The sequence below is a fragment of the Neopelma chrysocephalum genome, unplaced genomic scaffold (genome assembly GCF_003984885.1).
Source record: "Neopelma chrysocephalum unplaced genomic scaffold, ASM398488v2 Primary Assembly neopelma1_97116, whole genome shotgun sequence".
Lineage (NCBI taxonomy): Eukaryota > Metazoa > Chordata > Aves > Passeriformes > Pipridae > Neopelma > Neopelma chrysocephalum.
Window position 1 is genome coordinate 1,772,532 of NW_020925758.1, and position 26,271 is coordinate 1,798,802.

The window sequence follows — 26,271 nt, forward strand, 5'->3', positions numbered from 1 at the left end:
TCCTCCTTTGGCTTCAGAGGGAGGGGAAAATACCCTGGTGGTGTATTTTCATGCTGGAAGGGACAGCTGTTGTCATCTACTACACCCTACATCCCAAAATTAATTTCTGAGCAAGTGAGCGGACGTCTTTTAAGAAACCATCCAGCCTGGGCTTTATCAGCCCTGGTGCTGGGGAGGGGATTTTGGCTGTGGGTATGTGGTGCCCCGTGTTTCAGCCTGTGCTGGCTGCCGGTCAGCCTCAGCCACTGGGTTTTGCTGGGCTCATTACCTCCCCAATGAGGATGAACCCCATCCTGCCCAGCTTGTGCGTGGCACCGTTTTAGCCTCTGCTCAACCACGGTTTCACCTTTTCTCTTCCTGGCGTGGAGTCACAGATCTCCCGCAGTGCCTCCCTCCAGGGTGCACCCATGGCACGCTTGGGCTCCTCTCCAGACCTCCTTCCTGGCTTTGGCATCAATCTAAGAGGCTTACTGCTCCCAAGGAACCCCACCTCCTGCTTTTTATATAGCAAACATTTGTGCCTTCAGATGCTGCTGGGGCTCTGGGAGCTCATGGTTTGCTGATTACAAAAAATCACTTTCCCTTGGATAGCCTGACACCTGCAAATTGCACCTGTTTGGGATTTTTTTTTTTTTTTAGATGGATGACTTCACATTTAGCTCTATAAAATACATATTTCTTGCTGGCTGGTTAGAGTTTTACTTCAAACGTTATTACAGCAGGGCTTAGCAGCCCTAACTCATGCCAGGACCTCATGCAGAAATGTAAAGTGAGAGCTATTTCCACATCAAGGAATTGACATTTTACTTGTACTTTAAACACAGCTCTGTCCCTCCTGGAGTGACACATACCTATAAAGTTCAGGATATTAAATTTAATAGGGAACAGGCTTCTAGGATCTCTGATTTTTAGCTACAGATTTCTTATTCATGGAGCGTAAAAAGGGGAATTGCCGGGACGTGGTGCGGCAGGACTCGCGGTAGCTGGGGTTTTCCCAAACCTGAGTTCAACTCAGTTCAGAGTAAAGAACTGCTGATCTGCCCACACCTGTGCCAGCTCTCTGCAGCATCCCCTGCACCTCACACAGCTTCCCCTCAGCCTTGGTCCTTGGGGTGGACCGTGACCCTGGACGCCGCCGTGGTGCCTGGGGTGCAAAGAGGTGCCTCCAACCAGTGCACAGAAATAGTCTCACCTCCAAAGTACCTTAGGCTAATTAAATTAAGAGGTCCAGAGGGGACTGGGGACTTGCAGGAGCTCCACAGGTGCAAGCCTCCATGCCGAGGGCTGCTCTTGGGCTGGGGGAGCTCCTGGGCTTAGGATGGGACCTTATAGTGCTGTACAAGGGATTTGCTCACCTTCTTCTTGCACTGCACTCCACAGACCCACTTCCTAGGGGCATGTCTGCTCTCTCTTAAAAGATAATCCTAATTTTTTTGTACCTCAGAAATAGTAAAATGCTCCTGTTTTCTCTGTAATGTCACGTGAAATAAGGAGCAGCTGCTGAACTGTTCCTGCCTTCTGGGCTAAGGAGGGGCATTTTTTTGGTGCAGGTTTTGGACCATCTGTAAAAAACTCAAGGGAGACGGTACATTGCATTGGCTTCCCTGAGTGGCAGGTACTGCACATGCTGCAAAAGTTGCCCTCCTAGGTCCCTGAGGGTCTCATGCAGCCTGGTAAATCCTTGGCACCCTACCTGGCACAGGATTGCAGGGTTTAAGATAAAATCCAGAAGGTGACCTGCAGCATGGGATCAACCAATCCCTTTGCAAGGGGGTGTCCCATGTCCTGACTCCCTCCCAAAAGGTTCTGGCTTTGGGTCTGCTTTGGTCTAGAGAGCCAGAAAAGAAGAAAGGCTGGGCTGCAAAACACACCCCATCCAAACTGACGTGCCGTTCCCAGAAATGGTGAAATGCTCCACTCGTTTCCCAAACCCACCCCCCAAACCACTCCCACTCACTCTGGAGCTCTGTGGATGAGAATCTCCCACCTCTAGGCTTAGGATGCAGATAAATAAATCCTTCAAGAAAACCCAGCTGGTTATTACAGTCCCATTTAAAAACACTGTGTGTGTGTGTGTGGGGAGGGAATTAATGTATGCACAGTGGAGATGGATGGGTTTGATGCAGGATAACCCACCCAGAACAGCCACCTCTGTTTTTAGGATAGGTTTCAAAGCTGCTCCAATATCGCCATAGCAGGGAGGTTTAAACCAGGTAAGGCAAACAATGCCCCCCCCCCAAAAGCATCTTTCCCCTCTTTGCTGATAAGGGGAAAACAGGAAACCTTTACTGGAAATCCTTGTGGAGAGGGTATAACATGTGTGGGAGGGGAGGAGGCCAGGACCAACGCCGCTGGTCCTCACCCAAAATATGCTGGGAAGGGAGGGGATGTTGAGACTGGCACAAGATTGGGGTGCTGTCATTGCATCCCCACAGCCTATGCCAGGGCTGTGGATAATCCCTGGATCCTAAATGCGTGAGGGACACAGCCACACCAAAGGGCTCTGCTCCTGTCTGAGCTGCTGTGGTGTGTCATGGGCTGACGCTGAGCAGATGCAGGGTGTGAGACCAGGTGGGATCACAAAGCCTTTTTGCTTAAACAGGGATCAGTCAGGTGGGATCACAAAGCCTTTTTGCTTAAACAGGGATCAGTCAGCTGAGGGCATTGTCTCTTCCCATTACCTCCATCTCTGGGGAAGGGTTACAGCATTTGGATATCAGACCCACGAGGTTTGGCAGTGTCTGGGTGGGGGGTTTTGGTTCAGGCTGTGGCGGAATTAAGATGCTCCATGAACAGTGCAGTGCAGCCCCCAAGACTCTGCCAGGTCCTTGCAATGTCTAGCTCGACTCCCCCCCCCCCGCCGTCGTTTTGGCTTTTTGCCCGTTTCTGGATGTCCTGCATATCATTACTGGTAGGAGGGAGCTGCTGCAAACCTCCCTGGCCAGTCATTAGGAGCAGTTAAGAGTGTTTTAAAGCAGGTGTTGAGCACTTCCAAACGCCTGGGGAGGGATTTGGACACTGTGAAAGCGAGGAAACATTGGAAACCCGAGTATTGAATTTCCCTTTCCAAACAACTGGCTGCAGCATATCGCTGCCTGTCAAAGTTGAAGGCTCCTGCCTGCACAAGTCAGCACGTTTTTACATTCCCAGGGGCAGAGATAGGGATTGCTCCAAGTGCTTCCTCATTGCTCTCTGCAGGCAGAACTAAGTAATAGACTGTTGTCACGCCAGGGTTTTTTTATTTCTCAGTTTTAAATAGCGGATGAATTCTTTCCCCTGGTTAATTTTCCCATTTCCAGGTCGGGGACTAATTCACAGGGATATAACACCCCGCTAGTGATATATAACCACAAAAAGATGAGCTCTACTGTCTCTGACCCTCTCCAACTCCCTTTTCAATGCTTTTTTCAATGGAGGTAACAGTGCAAACCCCAGAGAAGAAATTTTGAATCCAGATACCTTCCAACAAACTGGGAAAACTCCAACTTCGTTTGTGTTTCCCACTCTGCAGCACATAGAACAGGCTTGGGTTACACCCAGGATCTGGCTGGGATGATGGTGGGGGAGAAGGGGTGGGTGAGCACGTCAGTGGGCAAAGCCCCAAGAGTTTCCCTGAAGTTCAGGTACCAGCCAAACACGCTCTGCCCTTGGAAGTGCTGGAGTTTTGCTCAGACGTAGGCCCTGCAAATGGCCAAAAAACCCCACCAATGGCCAAAAAGCCCCAAAATGCCCTTGAGGCCTGCAGCGTGACCCCTGATTTTAGCATGGGAATCGAGGTTGAGAGATTCCTGTGGGCTGTTTGTTCTCCACCCTCTCCGACACCTTCAGACGAAACAGAAATCAGAAACGTTGTAAAAAACTCTCAGAGGGGTTTTGCAACATCTCCAAAGACACTTTTCCTCCAGGGCCCTTTCCTGGCAGACACACAGAGCTGAGCCCAAACCCATGAGAAACAGGATGGTTTGGGTAGGAAGAGCTGGGGTGGGTGGGAAACATCATGCCAGGCTGTTGGGGCCACCCATCCCTGCAGGCATGTGACAGCCTGGGAAGGGAGGAGTGAAACTGGGACCACTAAATCTCAGAAAGCATTTTCCTCTCAGCGCAATTTGACTTTTTTTTTTTCTTTTTTAATGAGACGATCCAAAAATCTTAAATACACCCTTGAATTCAACACACGAGAATAAAGCTATAATTAAAACACAGTGAGAAGTATAAAAGCAAAAAGACAGATTTAAGTGTAGCAACGCTGCCGAAGTGTTTCTCCTTCTTCCTTGGAAAATATTGCTGAATTCAACACGTTCCTGTGAAGCATCATCTTCAACAAAACTTTTTTTTTTTCCCCTGAAGCTAGTGGGAAAGAGTTGTGGGAAAAAAACCCCTCATCCAGTCCTGTATAAACAGCTGTCTCCCTCCTGTGATGGGTCCAGGCTGTCTGGCTGTATCCCATCACTTGATCTTGCCCATCCCCAGCACTCATCATCACTTCAGTCCTGACATAAATAGAGAGGGGGGGTTGGGACTTGATGATATTTCAGGTCCCTTCCAACCCTTAGTGTTCTATAATTCTGTGGAAATATGCTGATAAACACTGGTTGTTGCCAGTTGTAAATCACAGAATCACAGAATATCCTGAGTTGGAAGGGACCCATAAGGATCATTGAGTGCAACTCTGAGCCCTGTGGGGGACAACTCCAAGATTCACACCATGTGCTGGGCTTTTTTTTTTGTTGAATGCTGAGTCTAGGCCCTGGAAGCAGCCCCACCTCATCTTTTTTTTGTGTGTGTATTAAGACTTCACATGTTTTGACCCCGTGGTGTGCAGGAGAGGAGATGCTCTGCTCTGTGTTAGGGACCCCCCAGCCACACCAGCCCATCTCGCTCAGCAATTAACAACAGGCTCCATCAGGGTAACAGGATGTTGGGCAGAGACTGTACGAGCAGGCAGGGGCAATCTGAGGTCTGTGTCTATGTGCTTTTTGGGATGAGCTGAGCTGTGCCTGCACAGAAGTCCCCAGAGTCAGGGTGCAGTGAGGGTTGCTGGGTGGCAGTGACCATCACACCACTAATCAGCAAGGGGGGATCCCCTCTCAACCTCCTTCCCCTGAACTCCTTTGCAGCACTTTTCCATCCAATGTGCGAGACTGAGCAGGAGATGATAAACCTCCAGAACCTCCTGCTGTGTCCCAGAACCCAACTATGCTCCATCAGCTACCACAAGGTTTTTGTGAGACCTTTTGCCCACCTCAAGCTCTCCATCCCGACTCAGTCCCTGGAGTGGCACAGCCTGGACAAGCAAATGAGGCGAAAGCAAATACTCTTTATCCATTGCTAACATGTGCTGGGGCTGCTCCTCCTCCAGCCACAAGCTGCTCCCTGTTCCATGGCACGAGACACGTGGGATGGCATGCTGCACCCTGGGCTGGATTTGAGCTGGCAGCCCATCAATTTTTGCGTGGCTCTTGCCGTCTTGCATCTTGCCCCAGAACGGCAGCGAGGGTGGTGAAAGGTCTAGAAAAAGAAGTCTTATGAGGAGCAGCTGAGGGAGCTGGGGTTGTTTAGTCTGGAGAAAAACACGCTGGGGGGAAACCTTCTCATTCTTTAAAACTACCTGAAAGGAGGGTGCAGCCAGGTGGGGTTTGGTCTCATGTCCGAGGTAACAAGTGACAGGATGAGAGGAAATGGCTTTAAGTTGCACCAAGGGAGGTTCAGATTTGATATTAGAAACACTTTTTTAATTGCTACAGTGATCAGGCATTGGAATAAGTTGCTCAGTGGGGTGGTCAAGTCACCATCTCTGGAATTGTTGAAGAAATGTCTGGATGGAGCACTAGGGGATGTGGTTTAGGGATGATTATGGTGGTGCTGGGGGAAGGGTTGGACTCAATGATCTTGAAGGTCTCTTCCAACCTTGATTATTCTGTGATTCAGTGTTTTGCTAAATGAAAGGAGAAAGCTGTTGGCAAAGGTGATGAAAGTGAGACAGATTCCTTCCTGTCTGATAAATTTAAATTCTTTCCTCCTCCTCTTCCATCCTCCCTGCCCCAATCTCCTTGCCCTGCAGTTAGCTCTCCTGTAACAGGAGTGAGATGGCACGATATCTCTCTCTCCTAGACCACTACATTCTTATGCAGTTGGATATACTATGGATTTGGTCTGGCAATTTATTTTTTTAATTTTTTATTTTCCATGGCAGGAGGGCTGGAACCAGATGACCTTTAAGGTCCCTTCCAACCTGAGCCGTTCTGTGATTGTCACCCCTCATTTCCTATTTGTAAGCGAATTTAAGTCATTCCATAAGGGTGCATGCACAAATAATTTGGAAAGGGCTAACACATGGCTGATGGCATCAGGCAATTAGGAGCTTGTTTGTAGGCGAAGTGTGAGCCCCCCATGGTGTCCTTTTCCGTGTGCCACGTGAAGCTGGAGCTGCTCTCACGATTTTGGCCTTTGCTCACTGTGTACTGTCAGGACCAATGTGAATTTCCCACCGTGCTGCTGGCTCCGAGGGGAATTTTAATGCACATCCAGGGAAGCAAGCTGCAGGCTCCTGGGCTATTGAAAGCCTGGCAGGCTCTCCTGGTTCTCGGAGAGGCACCTTGCTGGCTCCTGTTAGTGGGGTTTATCTGCCTCCCCAGGACAGGAGGAGGGGCTCTGGGGGGTCTAATCAGGGCGAAATGGCCGAGACGACGCGACTCCATCCCCCGGCCTTGCTGATTACGACGGGCAGATCTCCTCCAGCTGTAAAATCTGTCACTGAGTGAAGCCAAGGCTCTCCAGGGGCTGCCATCTCCCTCCCTGCAGTGATGGGATCTAGATGTAACACAGCCCCCAGCCCCCCCCACCATCCCCAGCCCTCTCGTGCAGACCATGGGCTGCCTCGACAAGCCGGCCAGGTTGCCTTACCCAGGGGAAAAATTCACATGCATTGTAGGCAGCTTAACAGCATGAGACAGATTTTGTTTTCCTCTCAAAGGCAGGCGGGCTCCCTGGGCTGCAGCTGTCTGCTCAAGACACCTATCCCAACGCCAGCTCCAGGCCTGATCCCCTGTCCCTTACCAGCAGCCTGACTGCATCAAGAATGCCATTGCCCAAGGAAAGGAGGTGGAAATAAATAGTTCTGCTTTCTGGGTTTTTCTTTTCACAAAGCCTGTAGCATGCCTTGTCTCACTGCAGGGATTACCCAGGGGCTTTGCATCTCTGAGATGGGTCAGCGTTGAATGAGCACACGGATCCCTTGAGCCTTTCTGGGTGAAATACTGCTGGATGGATAAATTTGCATGTGCCTAGGTATAGTCAAGCCTTGCCTGATGCTAAAGGAGAATCCTCAGGGGCAGAAAAACCCAGGATCAGACCAGTGCTCTTCTGTGACTCGGTGTCACTTATGAACCTGCAAAAATATATGAACTTATCGTTTCCAGCGTTGGCCCGGGGGCGCGAAGGAAATGGGAGCGCTTCTGTTAATGGAAATGCATCCGTGCTGCTTCAGATAATGTGTGGAAACGATAAACATAACTGTAGAACTGAGGGGGGGGGGAGAAAAAAAAGAAGGAAGCAGCCGTGTAAGCGAGAGCGTGGCGGTGAGGAGGATGTGTTGAGCTTCCCTGTGGGTTTCCGCCGTGTCTGAAGCCTCTGTGAGTGAAGGGCGGGAACGGCAGCGCGGCGGCGAGCAGCAGAACAGGTTCAGCCATCCACGTGCCCGCGTCATCTGCTGGCTTTCTAAAAGCTAATTTATACCTCCTCAGTTTGAGGCTGCAGCCTGTGGTTGCCAGCTCCCAGCTAAGTGTTTTGGGTGCTTCGTAAATGGTGGTTAAACAACCTTCCCTGCGGGAGATTGTCTTCACGGTGCGGGCTGGGGACGTGGGTTAGTGGTGGGTTTGGCAGTGCTGGGTTAACAGTTGGACTCGAGGATCTTAGAGGGCTTTTCCAACCTAAATGATTCCATTGTTCTATACTGTAATTCTAAATGATTCTGTGAGGCTGTAGCGTTGCCGAGCTGGAAGATGTGGGGAATACAGCAGACCCAGCTCCACGGCGGGTCCTCAGCATCCATCAGTGTCAGAGGGGTACCAGGCCAGTTGGGGCAGCCACTGATCTGTGCTCATATTCTAACAGTGGCAGGAACTACCAAAGTTGCCATTCCCAATACGCTGATCCCTGATGCTGACCCTGGCTTTAGGACATGATGGGAGAGGCTGTGGAAAGCAGTCTCCACCAAGGGCCCTTTGCAGCTAGATGCAATGATCAGAAGACGGTGAACTCAAAAATAAATCACTTTGAAATGTAATGTTCAGTTTTGCACTGTTACTTTTTTTGCCAGGTCTTTCTGGTGTCCAGCAGCACCTTGCTTGTCGAGGACTGGCTCTTCATTGTGCAAACCAAGCTGGTTTGGTTATGCCAGCTGTATGATTTGATGGCTGCTAATAAGCATAGAATTGCTGAAGTATTCCCCAAAGTCTTTGCTTTGCTGTCAAAATCCTCATCAGCAATTGGATTAGTTGTAGGGAATGCACAATTACTACACAGGGTATTGTATTATGTTAAGACAAATTGATGGGTTTTATTTAATCATATGGTCCCGGTCACATCTTCATGGTGTTTTTCCTGTGGAGAGGAATGCATCACTGAACCAGTAGGTACAAGCAAAAAAACACTGAAAAATGCTTGATTTAATTAATTAGTGCCTAAAACCAAGGCAAATTAACACTCTGTACAAAAACAAAATGGATCAGGCTTTTGCTCTCAGTTATGTTGGCTGTGCATATCTTCCTGCAGACATACCAGAGATAAAGTTTGCATGTTCTGGACCTTCAGGAAGTGTAAGACCAAGTTCCTCCCAAGGACTGTCTTGGTATGGGAGGAAAAATTCAGATTAAAAGCATGACCAGATAATCTGCCCACCCTGTGCTCTGTAGGTCACCATGGCTCTGGCATCAAAGGTCGTGCAGACCTTTAACTAAATCAGACTAAGGGCTCCCAAGATCCAGTAGAAGGCTGGAAAATCCTTGGCCAAGGTTGCACCAGGCATCAACAGTTCAGAGAGTGGCAGAAGACGAGAGACAGGCTTTTTCTGCTTTATTCACAAAATGCTACAAAATGTGTCCCAGGGAATGTGGGGGAGTGTCACTAAGTTTCACTGTCTCGCATCACCCTAAGACATTTTTGTTTGAAATACAAGTGAACTGCTGCCTGGTGACCCCTGTGTTGGGGTGTGTGGAGGGATTAACAGTTTTACCTTGCCCTTGCACCTTGTCTTCAGGCCCTGTGAAGGCCTGGAGGTGTCAGGTGGCTCACCTGTGACCTGCTGCAGCAGTTTGCCACTGGGAGGACACGTGGCCATTAGAGGTTGAGCAATTCACCACAAGTTGCTTGGCAAGTACCAAGCAAACAGCAGTCAGGGGGCGTCTCCCCATGATTCCCTCTAGCAATGGGCCAGGGCAGCACAGGATCCCCATTTTGTTACTCAGCCTTTACCTGTTTGTGGTGAATTTGGGACAGGTCACCAGCAACAAATATAACCTGCAGGGGAATGGAATATACAGACGGCTCTTGGGTCTGGGTTTGCAGCTCCGTCATTGAGGAACGGTGGGTCTGATCCCACCACCTCTGGCTTTAATTAATAGCATGGTCAAATCATGCTGTTATCTGACAGCAGGGGAAATATCACCTTAAGAAGTTCCACTGTGGGTGGCACAGGAATTTGTTCCCCGCTGCCTCTCTCAGAGGGGCACTCTGGAGGATTAGTTCGTATTTAAGAGATGCTGTGTGTAATTATGCACAGTTTTGCAAACCATCCGTTTCTGTTAAGTCCTCTCCCGTTGTTTCTCTTGCTGGCATCTGGCTTGCTGTGTGTCTCTCCTGTTTCCATATGGGAGCGAGCAGAAAGCACTCAGGGCTCCCTAAGCTGTTGTGATGGACTGGCCCTGCCTGCCAGGGAGGCGGGAGCAGAAGGGGTCTGGGTGAAGAAGGCATGATGTGCATGCCTGTGTCTTGGGATGACACTCAGTGTCTCTTGGTGCTGTTGTTCCTGGATATTTTGGGCCATTCCTGAAGGTTTAAAAAAGAAGGGGAGTTTTTTAGGAAGATGGGGTGTTCAAAACATTGTGCAAAAGGGGAGGGGTCCTATCCTGTGAATGATCCTCAGCAAAAAGGCATTTCTAATAGCCTCACTTGAGTCTTATCCTTCACCTCTGCATTGACTCTTTCCCTAGCTTAATAGTTTTGCAGGGTGCCTGTAAATGCTCCAGGAATGTAGGAATTAACATGCTGGATTGGAACAAGGGCCCGTCCAAGCGAGGATCTTGAGCAAGGTGCAAGCCAGTGCCAGATGTTTTGCAAAACGCCTCCACTACGGATATCTTTCACACCTCATTTCTTCCTCACTCCCATCAGCTTCATGGCTGGTCTCATAGCAGTCTGTGTTATGTTTCCAGCAGCTGCTCTCTCCCTGCAAGCAGCTCACGAGGACGGGCCATTGAAGGGTCTCAGCAAACACACATAGCCTTCATCCCCCCCCCCAGAGGAGGGAGGTGTCTCACTCATGTCCTGCAGTCAGGGAGAGAGAGTTTCTTGGAGCAGAGATTATTTCCTTGCCTGTGAGAAATTTTTAGAGAGGCAAAGAAATACCTTGACTTGCATGGAAAGTCTGCAGTTCAGGAAAAGCTTTGAAAACTCCAGTGAGCTCATATCCTAACAAAAAATATTTTAGAGAATGGTTTGGTGTTTTTCCCTTTTCTAAAATGATGAGGCTATTTCACAGAAACATAGAACGGTTTGGGTGGGAAAGTAGCTTTAAAGGTCATCTGATCCAACCCCCCTGCCGTGGGCAGGGACAGCTTCCACTAGACCGGGTTGTGTTCTCTTCTCTTCCAGGTGCTCCCTTTCAAAGGTCTCAGCATCCCCATGCTACCTCCTGCCGGCATTTCCACCTGGGTCCCCAGCCTCAGCTCTCCGCCGACTTCACCCTGCCTCACGCGGTGCAGCCCCAGCCGGGGCTGACCCCTCACATGGCCCCTGCACACCAGCACAGTGGCCCCCTGCACCAGCCCCTGGCCCCAGTGCCACCCCTGCCCTTCCAGGACGTCGCTGGACCCTCCTTCCTACCTCAGGCGCTACACCAGCAATACCTCCTCCAGCAGCAGCTCCTCGAGGCACAGCACCGCCGGCTCATGCCCCATCCCAGGTAAGGGGGTCCTGCTCTTCCTGAGGGATGTTGAGGAGCTGCAGCATCAGCTTCTCTTCACCTGCAGAACCCCAGCAGCGCTGGCAGTGTTGCGTTTTCTTCACGAGTTCATCTGTGCACCCTGGAAATTCATCCACCAGAAGGGAGGCTGCAGGGCAAGCTGCACCTGAACAGGCACCTTTGCCTCGGGGATTCCCTACTGTGCTCATCTAGTGTGTACCTTTCCCGTGGGGATCCACAGAGTGCTCATCTAGTGTGTCCCAAGGTCACCTGTTGTTGTCACTCATAGGAGAATCATGAACCTGTGCTGTGTGGCAGAGAAAGGGACAGACTGTGAGGGTGAGCTACACCCTTGCAGCTGCTGTTTCAAAGCAGTGCAAGAGATTGTATCTACCTGTCTCATTTTTACACATGAAGATCTCGCTCTCCTAGGTCTAGGTAGGCTTTCCATCTCTGTGAGGGAATGATGCCACTGACCTGCAGCACATTCTGTCACTGAAAGCATCTTAAATTCAGACTGGGTTGACGAATGCAGAGAGACCTACTGTAACTCAGCAGAGGTGGAAATGGATGCCTGGCCTTGTCTTGATTGTGTTTTTTGAGAGAGTAGTGCTTGTTTTGTAAACATATGGAAGCTATTTGTGGGTTGTATCCATGGATCAAGAATCAGAGGATGAATCTTTGCAATAATGCTTCATTTGGAAAGAATGCTACAGATAGAAAACTCTTTCTTTCCATACCCTTTCTGTTTTAAAATTGTGTGTTCTTCTCATCATTGTTTTGTTTTGCATAAGCTGGATTTTAGGTGGTTTTAATGATTAGATAATAATTGGGTGGCGAGTATGTTCAAGGCTGAGGCACTGATGATACACGTGTTTATCTCTTAGTCATAAGCTGAATTCAAATAAAAGCACAGAACACAATTCCATGCAGATTCTGCTTTGGTAAATGCTGTCAGTTTTATATTTGTAAGTGGGCTGTGAAAAAAGGCAGGAACCTCTTGGCCAGGCTCAGAGCTTGTCTCTGAAAGCACAGCAGCAGAGGAGGAGGGTGTCAGAACCCTTACAGGTGTGGGGCAGGAGGTCCCAATAATGGGAATGGGGGTCATGCCTTTGAAGTGAGGTCTCTGAGCTGTGGCTCAAATGAAAAATTATTTACCTAGCAGTTCCCTGTTCCATTTGCTCTGGTGTTTTTCTGAAGATTTGCTTTGTGGCTCCTCTGGTAAGTGGGGACTCAGCAGGGAGTGAAGGTGATGAGTCTGTCTGTAATGCAAATCCTGCTTGTGCATCCAGCTTGTCTCTTGCAAATGTGGACATTGATCAAGCAGCACATCCTCTTCCCCTGAGTGGTTCAACTAAACAATAACCAAAAGACTCAAATCCCTAGGAAAACTCTGTTGTATTTTCTACCACTTTCTTTTCCCTGCCTGCAATGGCAGCAGAGCTGAGGGAGAAGGAGCTGGATCCCGGCCTGGTCTGTCCATCAGCCAGAGGAATGTTGGCAAAGGCCAGCGAGAGTAAATTCTGCTTTCAGTCACTCCTGAGTAATCCAGTTATGAATGAGGTTCCCCAGGAGTTTATGGACTGCATGGGGAGACGAGACAACCTGCAGCTTCTTTATGATGATGGATCACGGCTGAAGCAGGGACACGTTTTATCTTGTGTGTTGTTTATGGGGCTGACTGTGGAGAAAAAAAAAAAATAGTGCAAACAGCACGAAGCTGCTGAGGAAGGTGTTGTTTGATTTCCTCTTTTTCTCTCCATGTTGCCACCAAACAGCACCTCCTGTAAACTGAGCACACGTGGTTGCCAAAGGGCGTGAGAGTCAATGTCCGCGGCGACGATGAGGAAATGACGCAGCCCTGGGCTCCTCTTCCCACCATCCCTGACACCTGCCTGGGCTGTTTTCTCTTGGACGCGTGTTCACCTTGGTGTTTTCCCATGGATTATTGACAGGAGGTTGGAGCAGGAGCCGTACATCCCGGCGCCACCCGTGTCTGACTGTGTCGCTGTTCTCTCTGTTGCAGGCGGGCTCAAGAGCGCATGTCTGTCCAGCCTCACCGCCTGCACCCCAGCTTCGACTTCAGCCACCAACTGCAGACTCCACAACCCATGGGGCCCCAGCCCAGGTATTTAGCAGAAGGCACGGACTGGTAAGTGATCCACATTTCACTAGTGCGTTGAGTGAGGTCTTTAAAAAGTCCCCAGGAAGGCTGCAAGGGTTGGGGAATGTCATCGGGGATCAATGCTTCCATGGAAGCCAATGGGGCAGCTCAACAGTTACAGTGTGGGGAATGTGCAGTGGGAAAACTCACCTCTGAGAGGGCCATGAGTGTGTGCTAAAGCCACCAGGCATATATATAGAATTATAGAATCATTTGGGATGGAAAAACCCTCTAAGATCATCGAGTCCAACAATTCCCCAGCACTGCCAAGCTGAGCAGTAACCCATGTCCCCAAGTGCCACATCTACGTGGCTTCTAATTCCCTACAGGGATGGGAACTCCATCACTACCCTGGGCAGCCTGTGCCAGAACTTGACGGCTCTTTGGGTGAAGGAATTGCTCCTGATATCTAATCTAAACACTTCCTGGCACAACTTGAGAACATTTCCTCTTGTTCTGTCCCTTGTTCCCTGGGAGCACAGCCTGATGCCCACATGGCTCCACCCTCCTGTCAGGGAGTTGCAGAGAGTGAGAAGATCCCCCCTGAGCCTCCTTTTCTCCAGGATGAGCCCCCTCAGCTCCCTCAGCTGCTCCTGCTGCTTCAGACCCTTCCCCAGCTCCGTTCCCTTCTCTGAACATGCTCCACTGTTATTGCCCATAACTCTTCACCTATAGATGTAGAGTGCAGACAAGCATTAATCTTCCCCAGTGGCTCTTCCTGCTGCAGGGCACAGACAGGCTCTTTTTCCTTTAGACCACTGTCTCTGCCTGAACTAGACCTTCTGCTGTCCTTCAGGCACTCAAAAAACAGTGGCCATAACTTCTTCTATGATCTCAATTAGGGACCACCACGCTGCTCTGCCATGCAGGGTAGTATGAATCAAGATTTGTTAATCATTCTCCCATTGTAGTGTTTAATACCCTGGAAAAGCTTTGCAGGGAATTGATCACTTCATTTTCAGAGCAGGTTTTGAGCTCTTGAACATTTAATAAGGTATGGTGCCCTACTTGATAGAATAAGGAAATAAAAACATACTTCTGTAAGCTAAGCAAAGTCCATTCTGTGCACTGAATGGAAAAAATAGCATGTGAACTTGTAATTAGAGACAATCGCAATGTGTACCTACAAGGGGACCAAAATAAAATGGGATAGGAAATCTTAATGATGGCATTTCCTAACATCTGAATGCTTCACTCCACAAATGAATAGTCCTACTTTAACACCGGGTGGGGGTTTTTTTCCCCTTTCAGTGCAATAATAGACAGCCAAAAACATGGCCACGTCCTTCTGCCATTTTCTTCTCAGGTGTTCCCATTACTGGCACCTCCGTGGGCTGAATGTGGCCAGGATGACATGGTTCTGATCGGTTTGCAAAGCGGCTCATGTACCATCTGGATAGAGACATTCTTTCTGCCTCTATTTCAGCGCAGAGTGTTTAATTACAATAATTAGAAGGATCTGATAAAGCATCACTTTATGTTCCCTCCTCCTCCCTCCTTTTCCCCGCTGTGTTGCTCCATAACCTTATAAAAACCTAAGGAATGGGGACGACAGAAATCATACACTCTGTGTATATGTTTGGGTGACTCATTTTCCCTCTGGGCACACGTACAGTTTTTGCCCAGTTACAGATATATAAAACCTTCCCTCTGGTGTGTTACCCCTGGATGAGCAGCAGCAGCATTTTCTCAGAAGCAGTAGGTGGTGGGCACTGCCACGGGAAGCGGGGATGGGAGGAGGATCTGAGGGGGATCAGTCATCCCAGAGAGCCCAACCTCAGTTAAAATCTTCTGGTGAAGAATAAATAAACTGACATTTGGTACCATAAATCATCTCCTGCACACGCACGTAGTGATGACCATCCAGGCTGTTATCTGGAGTCTTATCTGCTACTTTCGGTTGTTGGCAGACCATGTACCATAAGCATCACAGCTTTTGAACCTCTCATCTGAGCATCAAGATGCTGTACAGTCATCCCTGAAGCAGAGTCTAGAAAGCAATAGTTATTTCTGATTTTCTTCAGCTTGTGCACTCTGCTTAGTCACCCCCAAACCCTGGGAAAACACAGTACCATGCAGTATCCTGCTTTTGGACCCATCCGTAGACCCACACCATCACTTCAGGAACCTCAACATCTGATTTTAAGTCTCTAGGTTCACAAACAGTTCAGCAGTGCTATTGTTGCAACTACTTGTACAAGTCAATAATGGCCATTCACCTTTGAGAGATCTCTTCAGTCCTTGATCTCAAAGCACTCTATGGAATACCACATCTCTTCTGTAGACAGGGAATACGGGATGGCAGATAGGAAGTGGTCAAGGTCGTGCATCAGGAAAGTGACAGGGCTGAGAATGGAACCAAAGCCTCCTGATTTCCAGTTGAGCTTTCCACCCACCTGGGAACAGTCTTAAACAATTGGATAAATATCCAAAATTGTGACACGGGAGCTGGAAAGTGCCCAGTGCTGTGAATTCTCATCCTGGTTGTGTTCTGCCAGTTGCCTGCTGTGTTTTATCCCCTGCCAGGTTTTGTCTCTCTAGCACAGGGCCAGTAAAGATAGTCCCTCTCCTGGCCTCAAATTAGAATCACAGAACCACAGAATGTTCTGAACTGGAAGGGACTCACAAGGGCCATCAAGTCCAACTTGGTGCAGGGTGCCTTACTGGGGGATTCCAGAGCCCTGGCTCTGCTGCCTGGTGCACAGACTGTTCTGGATGAAGGATTTCTACATTCACTGTCCCTTCACGTCCTCTACCTTCTGCTGGGTGGGAGCAGTTTCACAGCTGCTGGAGGACACATCTGGGTTGCTTCTAACAAGCTGTGGTACGTGCTGCTGCTGTCCCTCCACGCAGGGGAGGAGAAGTTTGAGGCTGAGACGGGAAGCCACCCCTGTGCTCTAATTAGCTTTGCTTTGGCAAATGTGAAGACAATGGTTATTAGAGCTCCGGATTTTGTAATTATGATAAAGTGAATGATGTTCAAAGCACTCGTTTGCTGAGAGACTCTTTGGCTGGAGAGAACAGGGATCAGCTAATTGGATTATAGATGGAGATGCTGCATTAGGTCTCCTCCTATCCCCTCCACACGGTGTGGCAATGGGGCTGCAGTTTATGTCTCTGTGATGGATTGGGCAGAGCTGTGAAGTTGGATGGGATCTTGGTCATGCCGGGTCCTGGGATTGAGCCGGGTTATTCTCCTGGATAAAAGTGCCCAGATTCACCAAGCTGAGCTCCACCTCTGCTCGCCTGGGCCAGGCTGCGTGTGGGCTAGTAGGGCCATCAGGGGTGTCCTACTCCATTGCTGTTGGCCTGCTAGTTGTGTAACACACTTTTCTACAGCAGTCTCATCCAGACATTTCTTAAAACTTTTATATTTTATGCACAAATTGCAGTTCTAGAGTTCACAGAATTGTAGAATCACAGAATGGTTTGGGTTGGAAGGGACTTCAAAGATCACCTGGTTCCACCCCTAGGCCCTGGGCAGGGACGCCTTTTACTAGACCAGGTTGATCCAAGCCCTATCCAACCTTGAACACTTCCAGGGATGGGGCAGCCACTGCCTGGGTAACCTGTGCCAGGGCCTCACCACCCTCACACCTCACACCCTCACCACCCTGAGTCTGGGTTCAGTTGAGGTGCAAGTCTCCTTTGACTCCCCAAGTCCTACCACAGTCTGGACTGGGAGACCTCCAAGGAGAGCACAGGCACATCAAAAAACTCCCAGGCAGCACCTAGCTAGCTCCTAACCAGCTTCCTTGACTAATTGCCTATATTCCTGCAAAATATTCAAGGCATACCGTAATAGTGGCAGCACAGACAGGACCTGGTCTGACCAGGTTGAGTTACTGAGCCTGGGCATCATTTTGAGCCACCAAAATGCTCTTGCTCTGAAATTAGCAGGGCTGCACCTGCTCAGCCCCTGACCCCGACCAACACAAACGCTGACTGGCATAAAACCAACCCCTCACTCCTTCCTGCTGGCCTGGTGGGTGACTGCTCAAATTAGAGAAAACTCCCTTCCAGGAGCAGCTCCCCAGGCTGAGGAACCCCACAGCAGCCCAGAGCCCACCGGGGAGGTTGCTCTGTGAGCATGGTCTGTAGTCCACAAACAAATCCATGGCATCCAAAGCCCTATTTCCATCCTCATGCCCACAGGGACCTCAGTGTCGACGCGGGACTGACTCACGCCCAGTTCCAGGTCCGTCCCGTCCCTCAGCCATATCAGCATTACTTAGCCACACCTCGGATGCACCATTTCCCCAGAAGCACATCCTCAACGCAGATGGTAAGTGAAACGCTCTTACTGAGAAATGTTTTATGCATTGTCTGCCAGAAGGCAGTCAAAATAAAGGCTGCTATCTTTCTATCACCTGTCTTCTGCGAATCCCACTTATCTCCGGCCGTGGGAGGGAGTGTCTGAAAGGATAATGTTGCATCACTGCGCTGGATTAGAGAAAGAAAAGAAAAGAAAAGCTCAGATGTTCTGGAAGGATTCGGTCCATCGCGTGCAGCGCCAGGGTTCACAAGCTGGTCTGCAAAACCCGGGCAGGATGTGAGAGACTCAGCAGTTATTAATAATAATATTATTAATACTGGAACAAACTGTGGGCTCACAGGACTTTTTTTTATGTAAAGGATGAGCAGTGGGTGTCTCCTTTCCCTGGGCTCAGCCCTGAGGACCATCCCTCATCCTGTTGTTGCTCTCTACACCAGCTTTGATGCCACCTGTGAAGGTTTTGCGTGGCCACCTGCGCAGGCAGGGGTGGGTTTGATGAGAAGATGGGCTGACTGGGGTCATTTGCTACCCACTTTCCTAGCAGGGTGCTGTATTTGGAGCTGAGCCATGCGAAGCACTGCTAGTCCTTAAAGCATCCTCAGGAATCCCACGAGGGTGTTTTTCCTGATGCATTGTAGTCAAACCCTCTCACCTGTGTACTACAGTGAGTCTTAAAAGAAAAAAATCGAAGCTAGGATGAAGAAAAATCCATCCACTGAAATAAAATAAAATTTCTTTTAAAGCTAATCCATCTTGAGAGTTTGGAACTGCAACATTATGGATGCTACAGGTGCTATTATAACAGATAGTTTATTCAGAAGAAATGCATGTTCTTAGGTAATTCATAGGAGACCTATTTAATAAAACCTCATTTTTTGGTTATTAAAAGGCTTCTGTCAGTGAAGGTGTCAATCTGCTCTTTCAATTTGTATTTTTAAAGCACTAGATTTACATCAGGGTACACGAGGGTTTTCTGTGGGTAAGTACAGGTAGCTTTATCTCTCTCCCTCACTTCTTGCAGGTTGTTCATGAAATCAGAAATTACCCTTACCCTCAACTTCAGTTGCTTGCTCTTCAGGGACTGAACCCAAGCAGGCACACATCTGCTGTGCGGGAGAGCTACGAAGTACGTATATCTTGGGGACCTGGAATTATTAATTTTTGAAGAGCTGGGAATCTATGCAAGCTCTGGTATAAACTTGTAAGGCTGTTTTGTGGCATGGAAATTGCATTGAGTCATTCAGCAATTTTAGTAATGACTGGGAGGCAAAGGGGTTGAGTGTGTTTGGTAAAAGATAGTTTACTCCAAAGTGCCTGGGTCTGGCTTGAGTTGACTCTGGCTCCTTTCATGTCTGTAAACAAAGTGCTCCACAGTTCTACGGGGTTTTGTTTCCCTAGCTTGTCAGATGGATTTCAAATTGCACCCTAATTTGTGAAATACTGGATATCCAGCTCCGTGCCTCGAGCCATTATTTATTAACCCAAAGTGCCAGGGCTCAGATCCATCATGAAATCATGACTGATTCGGGTTTGATGGACTTTCCACTGAGGAAAGGACAGGAGGGAGCCTTGGTCACCAGCGGGTAGGATCATGTGGTGGGACCTCATGCCTCGGGAGCAATGAGGATGGCATTTCCTGATGTTCCTGTGCCGCAGGAGCTGCTGCAGCTGGAGGACAGGCTGGGCAGTGTGAGCCGGGGCGCCGTCCAGAACACCATTGAGAGATTCACCTTCCCCCACAAGTACAAGAAGGTGAGTGCCCCGAAACCACGGCACGGCTGCCAGCCCCTCCCAGCTGGCCAAGGGCTGTGGGCACGGAGCAGACAGAAGGAAGGACCTTTGGTGGGTCACAATCCTCAGGGTTGGCGAGCCGGAACCATCACTCAAAGCATTCCCCAAAGCAGGGGAGGAATGTAAAACCCAGAGGCGGCGCTTTGGTGTCTTGCGGGGGCTCCCGGGGCCGAAGCGGTGGCGTAGCTCAGCTGGCTGTTTCTCACTTCTAGGCTAGGAAGCTGCGGGCCAAATTTTCAAAGGGGTCTCAACCTTCTCCCACCCAGCGGGTGCAATTTCCCCCCTGTCCGCACCTGGTAAGAAAGTGCACACCTCCAAGGGGGCTTGGTGCATGCAAACCCACCCTGTTCTGCATGCAAGCGGCCCCGACGTGAGCGAGGGCGGCGGCTCCGTGGCGTGGGGGACCTTGTCCTCCCCTCCCTTCGCAAGGGGTGTCTCCTCTGCTGGAGCTGATGTCTTCCCTGTAAGGAGATGGGTGGCACACCTTTGGGTTGTTCTAAGCAGAGAACGGGGAAAAAAATGCTTGTTTGGGCAGTAATTCCGTGTGTTGGTCGTCCCCGGCTGGGCGTTAACATGTAGGGATGTTGCGTTGCCCGGGGGGAAAGTGAGATAACTCCTCCTGCACTTACCTCTGACTGCATCTCCAGTGGATCCAGAAAAATGGTATTAATAGGAGAATGGAGAAAAGGGGAGAGCTGACAGGCTGAGCACTGCCCTGTGGTGCAGCACGGGGCTGGGCTGGTGGCCAGGCTGGCATGGGGCAGAGTGGTTGCCCTTCCTGGCAGTGGGGGCCCCACACATTTTGGGGTCTCCAGGAAAAGCTTCCAGCAAAGGAGACCATGGAGCCATCCCCACTGCAAGGAAGTGGCATGAGGCTGTATTAGGGCAGCAGAGGACAGGCTGCTTCTTGGGGCACCACCACCAGCCTCACTGCCACTGGCCCCAGGAGGAGATGTGCCAGCCAGCAGCATGTTGGTGGCACCCTCATCTCACTGGCTGTTTTGGCTGGGCTGGCTTCCCCAGGCTGGAGGATCTGGCTGATAGAAAAAGCTCTTATTATTTACCTTCCTACAACTGTCCAGGCTTGGGAGACCATTAGAAAGTCAAGGCCTAACCAAATGATGTCTTTAACCTTGCTGCAGAGAAGACCACAGGAAGGCAAAGCTGAGCAAGACGATGGAGAGGAGTCAGACACCGATGAGAAATGCACAATCTGTCTGTCCATGCTTGAAGATGGAGAAGACGTCAGGTATGATCCTCTCATCTGCTCTTCTGCCTCTCCATGCCATCTGAGTTGTGCTTATTTGGACTGATGCCACTGTGCACTCGTGGGATTGTCCCTGTTCTTCTCCTGAGAAACTCACTTGGGTTGTTGCAGGGCCTGGGAAACCAAAAACTACTTAGATGGACATTGGTGTGGGCTGTAAGTAGGAGGAGGTCTGCAACAGCAGCAGGGACAAGTTTTTATAGTGTCTCCTGGGTTTGGATCACCTGCTTCAAGGCTGTGCCAATAGGCCAGGTGGCAAACTGCCAAAGAGGGATGTGTCCCAGGTCTCAGGCAGCCATCTGGAGCTTGCAGTCATCAATGTCTGAGCTTGACAGATGACCAAAGTATGATAAAAGGCAGCGTGAGTATGAAGTCCAGGAGATTCGGGCTTGTGTCCAGAATGGAGCTGGTTTATTGTAGAATAAGATTACTCTGCCCACGTGGTCACAGGGAACCTTCCTGAGCCAACAGCAGAACCCCAGTCATCCATAATAGATGTCCCAGGCTGTTGTCTAGGTCAGATCTCTGATTGTGACAGAGACTGGGGACAAGAAATTGCAAAGGACTGAACTACTGCGGCTGAAGGAACTGCAGGCGAGAAGCACCTGGTCCTGCTTCTCACCCCTTAATTGCCTTAAACCCTCAAAAAAAGCTCTGATCCTCTTGCTGTGGGTTCTTGTGCCCTCTGTACTACAAGGGCAGATGATAGCAAAGGTGATGTAGGTAAAAAGCAACCACATTCCCTGGGGGCACACCAGACACCATGCAGGAGCAGTGGGGACCCACCTAACTGCCAGTGAGTCACAGTGATGAAGAACCAAGAGGCTTTGGAGGATAACCTTATTCCTGAAAGATTAGAAAGCAGCAGACAGGGTAATTAATAGCTGGAGCAACTCAATTCAGGGTGGTGTGGGGGTTTCTAATAGGCCAAGAAGGGCAGTATCTCCATCCTACTTCCCTGTGTGAGCTGGTGTGGCTGGGAGAGGCTGCAGGACCTCGGCAACACTGGTGCCACCACTCCAGTGCTTTCCCATGTGTTTTTCTTTTCTTCTCAGTCCCTTGGGCCTCCTCCATCCTAACAGGCTGGTATTTTTTCTGTCTCTGCAGGCGGTTGCCTTGTATGCATCTCTTCCACCAAGTGTGCGTGGACCAGTGGCTGGCCACCAGCAAGAAGTGCCCGATCTGCAGGGTGGACATTGAAACACAGCTCGGCTCGGACAGCTGAAAGGACTGGCTGGACACACCATTTTCCTTACCAGGTCGTATGGCCATAGACCCTTGCAGCAAAATTTTTGCCTTCTGAGCCATTTGATTGAGAGGGGAAGTCTGCAGGCACGTTAGTGAGGAGGAGGAGGAGGTGGTGGTACAATATCTAGCAGTAGGAGATATTGCACATACGCAGGATACAGGCCCAGTGAAAGGGAGCTGGCATTCCCGGAGCTCAGAGACCCCGTGCTGCAGAAGATTTAGTGTTGAACATGAAGGAACTAGTTGTGGTAGCCTGGCCTGTCAATCCTGCACTTCATGGGGATTGTATATATACCTCTCGAATATGTAGAAACATGTTAGGGGTCCTTTAGCTATTTCTATGGATGGCAGCTGGAGCATGTTAGCTTAAGAAATGTTGTGTTTGATGCCCTACTCATCTTGTGGTGGACATGTTGCTGTTACCTATTTTGCACCAAATATTTTTTCATAGATTCCTTATTTTGGTGCCTGATTAATACATTGCAGAGGGGGAATAAAGAGGTCAAACTTTCCCACCCCTGGGGTGGGGGAAGAGGAGAAAAAGCAAAATCCTGTTTACAGTCAGAAGGGTTTGCGCTCTTTGCCTCAGCCGCGTGTGCTTCTTTCCCTTGCATTTACAGTGTGTTGCAAATTTAGAGAAGCTTAAAGAAATAAAAATTGGGGATAAAACGAGCGAAGCAATAGGGAGAAGCTTCGTTCCTGCTTGTCTGCTGGTGCTGGACACTTTCTGTAGGGGCATAATATTGGACTAGATGCTGTTTCTTTGCTTTCTGTATCTTTAACAAAGTAGCTTGTCATATCAAAATCCAAGGAAGATCTGTCTGTTTGATTGCCATTGTCTGTGATGCTTTCTCCTGTGAGCTGTGTGACTGGTTGGCTTCACCAGCTCCAAAATGATGGTTACTGGAGTGGGTGCCTACAGCTGTGCTTTGGGGTATAATAACACCAGAGAAGCGCTGAGAAGTGCAAAACATCGACTCTTCTCCCATGCAAAGGCATCTCTGATAACAGGACAGAAGAAAACTCGATGCTCTCAAGGCACTGCTGAGACCATGAGCACCTGGGCGTGGGAGGGGGAGGGAGGTTGGAAGTGGGGTTGCTGCTTTTTGGAGGTTTGCTGCTGGGTTGTGACCTGCCTCAAAGAATGTGTACCTGCACCCGTGTGAGCTTGCGTACATGTTTCAGGCTGTATCCACACGGAGTAATCAGTGGTTGTTAAAACACAACTTAATCACATTAACACTCAAAACAGAATTAAGAGGTAATACCCGAAGGAGCAAGCTGTTGTGATCCACGCTCCCCCTGAAAAAAAACCACCTCAGCATGCCAACCACAGGGACCGAGTGGAAAACCCTCCGGAAAACCGACACTCACAACCAAAATATTCTTTTTCTTTCCTTTTTTTTTTTTTTTTTTTTTTTTTAATTTCATACTAGGGGAGTGAAAGAGCTGCAGAGGACCAGCAGGGGAATTAGTCAGGAACATTATGTATTGAAAATTCTGATGTGGTGGGAATGATTTCTGGCTCCCCTGAGCATCCATTTCGCTGGAGCCAAGTGATGCTCTCCAAGTAGAATCAATCATAAACCGCTATCTGAGAAATCGGAAGATTCCCATGAGCTGTAATTGGAAAACACCAACCTCAGAGGCACCACAGAGACTTTTTTTTTTTCCCAAAGGGAGAGGGGAGAGAAAGAGGGAATCCCCATGGACGTGGAGGTGCAGGAGCCTCTCTCTTCATGTGTCCATGTAGGTAGGAGGGAGGGGAGTGGGACACTTGGTGGCATATAGGGAAAACATAAGGGAAAAATTTTTGGCTGTGAGGTTGATGAGAAACTGGCACAGGCTACCCAGAGAAGCTGTGGCTGCCTCATCACTGGAAACATTCAAGGTCATGTTGGACAGTGCTCTGAGCATCCTGGTCTAGTGGAAGGTGTCCCTGCCCACGTCTGGGAGTTGGAACTGGATGACCTCTTAAGGTCCCTTCCAACCCAAACTATTCCATGATTTTATGATATATTTGACACTCAGCACAAGCAACAGCTTCTTGGGGGATGTGGTGGTTCCAGCCCTGATGTCCATGGGTCAAGGAGTGGTCCATCCTTGGGGCTGGCTCCAGCAGCAGCAGATTGAAGCATCATTACAAATAATACTAATAATACTATTTTATACAAGGCTTTGCTGGTAAAATACACTGTAAGGAGATCTGGTCTGTCCAGGCGTGAGCTGGGGGTGAAGCTGGGAGAGAAACAGAGTGGCTGGGACTCTGGCTGGGTGGGGAGGGGATGAAAAGTGCTCCTGAACAGCGTGTTTCCTTAAAGCCTGTGAGAAAGTGTTACTATTTGCCTAATAAACAAGCACAGTTTTTAAAAAAAAAAAGATCAAGCAAACTAAAAAAGAAAAAAAAAATAACAAACCCTTTGGTGAAGAAAAGCACCAAACTCCCATGGTCTAAGTGTGAGTGACTGATCCCAAGGTGTGTGCGAATTTACAGCATCTGGAGTTGTATTGGTGTGTCAGGTTTCTTTGCATTTAAATAATTTGTACGAGTAGGTTGCGATAATAGGGTGAGTTTAAAAAAAAAACAAAATGAAACAAACAACAACAACAAAAAAATCTCTAGAAACAAAACATTGATAGTTTACAGGGTTTTGTGAGTTTAAATGCCTTATATTTAACAATCATAATTTATGACTAACTTGTAGATATTGTGGGTTCTTATTTAATTATTTTTATAGTTGGTTTTTTTTGCATTTTTAATTATAATTTATTTATTTAGAAATTACTACTAATTTTTTTTATTACTCCTATTACCTCATTTTTGCATTGTTTCTGGGAATGGAATGCTTTGCATGCATCGGTACTTAAAAAAAAAATTAAACAGGGGATGTGGGGGGTAATGCTTATCTTGTCAAAAACAAAAAAAAAAAAAAAAAGAGAAAAAAATCAGGGTGTGTGATTACAAACTGTATTACTGTGGTGCTGTTACCTTGGATACATTCCATAAAAATGCAAACCTTTGATTCTGTATGCTGTGACATAGTGGAAAACTGCAATATAGTGACTGTGTTTAGCACATATATATGAATATTATTTGCACTCATAATCAAACTCTGGTGATCCTTTCGCTTGCGTCCCCGCGCATTGAAGGCGGGTTAACGACGCTCTGCAAAACCAAAAACATTTTGTGGTTGGTTCCCGGTCCTGCCCCGTCCCCGCCGCCGCTGGTGATGCTGCTGCTGCTGCTCTTTGCTGCATGTGTGACCCTGCAATGACACCCAGCAGGCCCCCGCTGCAAGGCTGCGCTTGGGGCAATGCTCTGCACCCTTTAGTGCAAGGCTCTGCACGCTGCTTCAAAGGCCAAGGAAGGAAACCCAGGTGTGGTGGTGGCTTTGTCCGGATTTTGGTGCCTGTGGGTGCCCGGTTTGGCTCTTTTCACCCTCTGTGTCTGCACCCAGCTGGGGTGAAGGAGGCAGTAGGTTGAACCTGGGCTTGGGGGGAACAAAAGTGAGGAACTCCTTGCAGTTTTTTAGGGGTTGACCTCTCTACTCAGAGGCTGGTAAGGCACTGGCACAGGTTGCCCAGAGAAGCTGTGGCTGCCCCATCCCTGGAAGTGTTCAGGGCCGGGTTGGACGGGGCTTGGAGCAACCTGGGATAGTGGAAGGTGTCCCTGCCCATGGCTGGGGGTTGGAAAAAGATGAGCTTTAAGGTCCCTTCCAGACCAAACCGTTCTGGGATTCTGTGATGCCATGTCTAGCTGGGAGGGGGTGGGATGGACCACAGGGTCGATCTGGCATCCCTTTTCAAGGCCTGTCATGAGCATTTGCTATAACCCAGCTCTGAGCTGTGAATGTGGCAGAAGCCCCTAACTGATTCTCTTGGTCAGTTGGTTTCATCCCTTCTGTAAAGAGAGAAACCACCATTTAGAGCTTTTTAGTCCACTGTAGAGCTGGGACCTGCACCAGAGAAGGGAGTCAGCCCCAAAATGACATGGCTAAGCATCCCCATCCCCATCCTGCCACGGCCACGCCGCTCTCACAGTGCTCTGCCCTTTCCCAAAGGCTCCTGAATATCAAGTGTTCCAGCTTTTCAAGAAGGTGAGAGTACATGTGGTAACATTTTAAGCTTTAAGCCATAACCACGCTTGGTCAGTTCAGACACTCAGCCATGTATGGACAGAAGTGGGGTTTAATGCATGTGCTCAGCCAGTAGCCACACCTCCCCACCCTAAAAGGCTTTGGATGCAATTCTGTTTTGGGTTAGAAAGGCACAAAATCACTGTACCTTAATTTTTTTCTCTCTGTCCCTTCAGGGTGCTGCTCTGCTTTGTTGACTTTGCCTTACCC

General features: G+C 49.0%; 1 protein-coding gene across 2 annotated transcripts in view; it reads left to right on the plus strand.

The window, feature by feature from the left end:
- RNF165 (ring finger protein 165) overlaps positions 1-25,531 on the plus strand; it is a 50,363-nt gene extending 24,832 nt beyond the window's left edge. Inside the window, exons 2-9 of one of the 2 annotated variants that reach the window (XM_027671696.1) lie at positions 10,870-11,179; positions 13,206-13,331; positions 17,499-17,628; positions 18,641-18,745; positions 19,276-19,371; positions 19,623-19,706; positions 20,553-20,659; positions 21,785-25,531. In XM_027671696.1, coding sequence (XP_027527497.1) covers positions 10,870-11,179; positions 13,206-13,331; positions 17,499-17,628; positions 18,641-18,745; positions 19,276-19,371; positions 19,623-19,706; positions 20,553-20,659; positions 21,785-21,902 — 1,076 coding nt within the window. In that variant the 3' untranslated portion in view covers positions 21,903-25,531. The remainder of the gene's footprint in view (positions 1-10,869; positions 11,180-13,205; positions 13,332-17,498; positions 17,629-18,640; positions 18,746-19,275; positions 19,372-19,622; positions 19,707-20,552; positions 20,660-21,784) is intronic. The other variant, XM_027671697.1, reaches the window with a different exon arrangement.
- Positions 25,532-26,271: the final 740 nt, after the last annotated feature.